Source organism: Elephas maximus, chromosome 7, assembly GCF_024166365.1.
Source record: "Elephas maximus indicus isolate mEleMax1 chromosome 7, mEleMax1 primary haplotype, whole genome shotgun sequence".
Lineage (NCBI taxonomy): Eukaryota > Metazoa > Chordata > Mammalia > Proboscidea > Elephantidae > Elephas > Elephas maximus.
Window position 1 is genome coordinate 56,797,195 of NC_064825.1, and position 7,099 is coordinate 56,804,293.

The window sequence follows — 7,099 nt, forward strand, 5'->3', positions numbered from 1 at the left end:
ACATGTTATCAGAAAGGACCAGTCTCTGGAGAAGGACATTGTGCTTGGTAAAGTAGAAGATCAGCAGAAAAGAGGAAGGCCCTCAAAGAGATGGACTGACACTGTGGCTGCAACAATGGGCTCAAGCATAATGACAATTGTGAGGATGGCACAGGACCGGGCAGCGTTTCTTTCTGTTGTATGTAGGGTCGCTATGAGTTGGAATGACATGACACAGAACCTAACAACAATAACTGTATTACACACTGTTATTTAGCCTTTTATCACTTGATATCCTAATGACTAAGAATTGCTGAAGAGCTTGTCCTGAATCTAAGCTCTCTTTTCATTCAGATACTTAGTAGGATCTTCTTTAATCTATGTTCCTTTTCCCCCTTTGACTAGGCATCATTTTTCAACTTCAGTCTATAATTCCATTATCTTAGTTTTTAACGGAACTGCATACTACCTATTCAATCTTATTTTAATTTCTCTCTCTTATGTAACTCTTCATACCATCCAAGAGAATATTATCAGTGCCTTTTTTTCCTCTAGTAAAACATATTCTTTTCTCTCTATCTCTGCTTTTATGATTTAGTCAATCTGAAGTTATCCTTAAATTCTTCTCCTCAAATAAAGTTTATTCATCTCCCAATTTCTAGGTCACATCCTACTTTTTCCTTGGATTTTCAGCGACTTTTCACATCCTCGTTTACTACCCTTTCACTGAAACCTATTATGTGTATTTATTCTATGTAATTTATTTAAAAAAAAAGCTATTGCTGAGACTACAGTAGTAAGGAACAGAGAGAGTAAGTTTCAATACTGGCTGAATCAGAGTCACATAGTGTGAACTTGCTTAACTCTTATAAGTTCTGGAAATTTTCTTTTGTTTTTGTTGTGGTATTTTAAGAGAAAAATAAATCCTAGCTTCTTCCTTGACAGGGTGGAAATACATGATGAAATGAAATATAGTTTGAAAGGAAATACTTAGAAAAGTACTGTTCATTGTGAGATGTATACCACGAAATATATACTCTTTCCTTTTTCAGAGTTTTGAACTAATGCTTTTTCTACCAGATAGAGTATAATCTATAAGAAACTTTACATCAAGAGTCATAAATTGTATACCTTCCTTATCATCTGCAGTTCCTATACTTGGTATATATTATAAAAAAAAATGTGTTCAATAAAAATTTGGTAACTCTGTATTTCTCTCACTTTATATGATGCTATCATTGCACGTTTACAAAAGAGTTATTGATCACAAGAAAGGCTACTCTGTATTTTTTCTCTATCAATTTTGCTTATATAAATCTTTTAATTTTTTTTTATGTAAATGCCTTGTGTTGATATTCTTTTAAGTAAGATGTAATATAAAGAACAAATATCATTTTAGGAAATATGGCTTGAAAATAGTTCTAGCCACCAGCAATTAATTCTTAAATAAGTCATTTTTGCCTACTGGGTTTTCATTACTTTATTTAAAAAAAGAGGGTGGGTTCTGTTCTTGGTATATTACAACTTATGGGGGATAAATGCTTGCTTAGAAGTTGCAAATAGCTAGTGGCCACAGCCATTAGGGAGTATAGATTCATGTTTGGTAATTTTAAACAACTATTTGATAAAACAGCTGCTGTTATTCTATGCTGCAATACTTTCTCCAAAATTCTATATGACAGAAATGCATAAAGTAATCTGTTGTTCTGGGGGCAAGGCATTTGTGGGTATTTAATCCTAGTGTGTCTTCTAATGATCACTGTCTGCCACTCACAATTACAATTCATTCATTTTGTTCCTATTTTATTTATAGATACATTTGCATCAGTATCACTGCATTATATTAGTCATACTTGCTTATGTGTTCCAATTTGTTTATCACTCTCACCAAATGATGGCATATGTGTGGGTAGAAACAATGTCTTAGTGAACTTTGTATCCCTAGCAGTAGTAAGGTATATTTGCCGTACTGTTTGAGAATATTCAACTCTGCTACAGAAAACAAGAAAAACAAATAAGGAAGATATAGATAGTGAATAAGCTAGTAGTTTATGAAACATAGCAGAATGTGTGGCATTCATCAAGTATAGATGTAAAGGGCAAAGAAATAGCTTGTGAGACATAGCAGAATTCATAAGTTATGTTAAATATAGATATAGGTAAGTTGGAAAACTGTAGAACATGCTAAAGATAGAACACGTGGAAAATATGGTAGAATAAATAAAAGTGTTATTTATATAGAAAAAGAGATTTAAAAAAAAGAAGAAGAAGAAGGAAGTCATAAGGTATGATCATGCCATGTCTGGGATGACAACTATGCTATGCCTAAATCAGCCATCCATTTGTGACACCCATTATGATTCCATCTTACCCCACATGCTCTCAACATTAGAAATGCAGATAAATATCACAGGCTTCCAGCAGTCTTCCTGGTGAGTTAGAGATTTGGCCGTGCATGCATGATGCTGTGCATCAGTATAAATTGCAACAAATATGAACACATCCAGGGCAGAATGAAGGACAGTGAACAGGAAACTGAGCCATGTACTAATATCCAGTAGTGGCTTATATAGGAAAAGAAAGACAAAATGAGATGTACAGGGGTCCCCAGGTTACGAACATCTGGCTTATGAACAACTCATACTTGCCATTTAATGTTATGCCAATTTGCCCATACTTCGACATGACTGAACCAACTTCTACTCACAATAAATCCAACACAATCACATTTATTTGCTGCATGTGCAGCTTTTAAGTCACTGAAAGGTCTTCAAGCCTATTCTTGCACTAACCCAAATGCAAACCCATTGCCGTCTAGTTGATTCTGACTCATAGTGACCCTATCAGGACAGAATAGAACTAACTCCCTCATGTGGTTTCCAAGGAGCAGCTCTCAACCATTGAGCCACCAGGGCTCCTTTCTTGCATTAAACTAAGGCTAAATGAGACCATACGCACCTTTTCTGACTTAATTACAAATTTGACTTAAAGACACGTGTAGAAATGGATCTTGTTTGTAACTCAGGGATTGCCTGTAGCTGTGTTAGGGTTGTGCAAAAATACCACACATTGTTAAAAAGGCAATTCGAAATAATTTCATTTTAGTCTAGTTTTATTTAACACATTTACACATCACTTCAACTAGGAAAACTTTATTCTTTATTCTCTCTATATAAAAACAAAATATATCTTATCAAGGTGATAACCTAATATGAATCCCACTGAATTAATATAATTATCCAATATTGGATAGTATACTTGAAGTATGTTTTTGGATATTTTCTGATTTATTTTTCTAAAATAATATTAATTAAGATCAATGTTTCCTGTATACATCTTTAAATAAAAATTTTATTAATTAGCCAGGTTTTGATCATAGAAAAATTTCCTGGAGGAAATAAACTGCATAGTGACTTTTACTTTTTGGACATTGTCTTAGTCATCTAGTGCTGTTACAACAGAAATACCATACATAGATGACTTTAGCAAAGAGACATTTATTTTCTCAAAGTCTAGGAGGATAGAAGTTCAAATTCAGGGTGAGAGCTCCAAGGGAAGACTTTCTCTCTCTGTTGACCCTGGAGAAAGGTCCTTCTCATCAATCTTCCTGTGCACTAGAAGCTTCTGTTAACAGGAATCTGATCCAAAGATTTGCTCTGATCCCAGCGTGCTTTCTTGGTGGTGTGAGGTCCCAATGTCTCTCTCTTTTATATCTCAGAAAAGATTGGCTTAAGAGAAAACCTAATCTTATAAATTGAGTTCTTCCTCATTAACATAATTGCCACAATCCCATCTCATTAACATCACAGAGGCAGGATTTACAACACATGGGAAAATCACATCTGATGACAAAATGGTGGATAATCACACAATATAGCGAATCATGGCCTAGCTAAGTTTACACTTATTTCTGGGGGACACAATTCAATTCATGACAGACATTGCTCTATTAATTAAAATTTTCCCGGGTCAGGATTTGCAGATCTAAATTTTCATAAGAAGATTTGGTCCATTTATCAGGTTTTAATAAAATCTAAATTAGCTTGTCTACTGATTGAAATCGCAAGTTACATTTGTATTATTTTTGTCTAAATGATGCAAACAAAACCGTCTCATCAGTAAATGAATGTTTGACAAAATGCTTTTTGAAGTCAATTTCAACCTCTTTTTCTGTAAATATAGAGAAGAGGAAATAGAAGAGAGAATACTAAGAGAAACGGTTACGTTAATCAGACAGCTCTAAGTCATCATGTTCAAACTCAATGGCACAATCTTCATGCCCCAGTTGCTGACACTGATTGGGATCCCTGGCTTGGAGTCTATTCAGTTCTGGATTGGAATTCCTTTCTGTGCCATGTACATCATTGCCATCTTTGGGAATTCCCTGCTTCTTGTCATCATCAAAACTGAACGCAGTCTCCAGGAGCCCATGTATCTCTTCTTGGCAATGCTTGGAGCAACAGACATTGCTCTCAGTACATGCATCCTACCCAAAATGCTAGGTATATTCTGGTTCCACTTACAAGAGATATATTTTGAAGCCTGTCTCTTGCAGATGTGGCTTATTCACACATTGCAGTGTATTGAGTCAGGTATTTTGCTGGCTATGGCCCTGGACCGCTTTGTGGCGATCTGTGACCCCCTGAGACATGCAACCATTTTTACCCACCAACTTCTCACTCAGATCGGGGTTGCAGTGACACTCAGAGCTGCCGTCCTTGCAGCTCCATGTCTCATCCTCATCAAATGTCGCCTGAAATTCTACAGGACCTCTGTGGTCTCCCACACATACTGTGAGCACATGGCCATAGTGAAGTTGGCTGCAGAAGATATTCATATCAACAAGGCCTATGGTCTGTTTGTAGCGTTCAGCATACTAGGATTTGACATCATCCTCATCACACTCTCCTACATCCGCATATTTATAACTGTCTTCAACCTGCCTCAAAAGGAAGCAAGACTCAAAGCCTTTAACACCTGCATTGCCCACATTTGTGTCTTCCTGGAATTTTATCTCTTGGGTTTCTTCTTCTTTACACACAGGTTTGGGCTCCACATTCCATCCTACATTCATATTCTTCTGTCTAACCTTTACCTTCTTGTCCCACCTTTGCTCAATCCTATAGTTTATGGGGTAAAGACCAAACAGATTCGAGATCGAGCGTCCAAGATTTTCTATTCTAAGGATGCTTCTTGATTTCTCATTTAACTTATTCTATTTTAAAAAAACAAAATGTCACTGTGGAAACATCTTGTACTCAGTCAGAGCCTGTCATATCAAGTTTATTGTATGCTGAAATATAAAGTTGTAGCTTTGCATTCAAGAGCATAAAGACTGTCGGTCCTAATAAAACAATTTCAGTTTCTATCGACACAGAATAATTGGAAACATAATTGCTTGTGTCGTTGGGTGCCGTCAAGTCAACTATGACTAATAGCAACCCTGTGTACGACAGAATAAAACACTCCTTGGTCCTGCGGCCATCCTCACAATCGTTGTTGTGCCTGACCCAATTGTTGTAGCCACTGTGTCAGACCATCTCCTTGAGGGTCTTCCTCTTTTTTGCTGACCCTCTACATTGGAAACATAGATACATTTAGTAAATAAATGATATAAGAAGTAGAAATCATGAAGATTTATGTTTATTAGCATTTGGTGAACAAATTTTCATAGTAATAAAAAAATTAATATTTCAACCTCTGTTTTAAAATACCAAGTACATTGGTGTCACTGAAAAAGAATTTCGGTCTGCTATATTATAATTCCAATGTAGATGATCAAATTTACGTTTTCACTATCATTTATGGCCACATTCATCATCATCATTATTGTTCTTATTTGTCATCAAGTTTTTTCTGACTCATGGTGATCTCACATAAAACAGAACAAAATGTTGCAGGTTTTGAGTCATCTTCAAGATAGTTGGTATGCTGGAGCCCATTTTTCAGTCACTGTGTATTTTGAGTACCTTCCAACCTATAGATCATATCTTCCAATACTGTATAGTACTACTATATTATGTTGTGATCCATAAGGTTTTTTTTTTTTTTTTTTTTGGCTATCTGGAAGTAGATCTCCAGGCCTTTCCTTCTAGCCTGAAACCGGTCCACCGCATTATTTGAAATACTGGTAGCATAGCTTCCTGCATCACAGCAACACGTAAGCCGCCCCAGTACTACAAACTGACTGACAGGTGGTGGATCATTATTATAATCGCCTGGAAAGCCCTAATCTGTTGTAGAAGAAATACAGCCAGAATGCTCATTAGAAGTAAGGATGGTCAGACTTCTTGATTACTTTGGACACATGATCAAGAGGGACCAATTCCTGGAGAAAGACATTATGCTTGGTAAAGCAGAAGGTGAGCAATAAAAAGGAAGACTCTCAATGAGATAGACTGACCCAAAGGCTGCAACAATAGACTCAACCATACCTACTTTTGTGAGGAAGACTTAGGATCAGGCAATGGCTTGTTCTGTGATACATGGGGTCACTATGAGCAGGAACAAATTCAATGGCAACTGACTACAACAAAAAATCTCCAAAGTTCTTTATGATTATTGTTTGAATACTGTGTGGATTGAAATTATTAATTTATACATTGGAATATATTTATAATTCTTTCTTACCTACAAAATATTTCACACAGCCTAATGCATAGATACATATAATCTAGCTACTGTTATTATCATATGATTGAATCACATAGGGAAATCTGAATTGAGGGCAAAGGATGAAGTAAATGCAGAAGAATTAGCAGTTAACATACTTGCCTCGTTTGTACTAAGATCTGATATGTAAGTAAAATAAAGTTTTAAGAAAGCAAGTTTTTTTAACCATCGTTCACAGTGGAAACAATTAGTTCTGCAAGGGGACTAATTTTTTTTTTTTTCTCTTATCTATGTTCAGAGCCCTGGTGATGCAGTGAATAAGAGTTCAACTGTTGACCAAAATGTTGGCAGTTCAAATTTACCAGCTGCTTCTTGGAAATCGTATAGGGTATTTCTACTCTGTCCTTAAAGGGTCGCTATCAGTCTGAATCAACTTGAAGGCAATGGATTTGGGTTTTGTTTGTTTGTTTGTTTTGTTTTTTTGTGGTGCACATAGTCTTGCTGTTGT

At 35.9% G+C, this 7,099-nt stretch overlaps 1 protein-coding gene across 1 annotated transcript; it reads left to right on the forward strand.

The window, feature by feature from the left end:
• The first annotated feature begins 4,228 nt into the window (after nucleotides 1-4,228).
• On the forward strand, nucleotides 4,229-5,176 carry LOC126079205 (olfactory receptor 52A5-like). Its single transcript, XM_049890135.1, has one exon. The coding sequence runs from the start codon at nucleotides 4,229-4,231 to the stop codon at nucleotides 5,174-5,176; it is 948 nt and encodes a 315-aa protein (XP_049746092.1).
• Nucleotides 5,177-7,099: the final 1,923 nt, after the last annotated feature.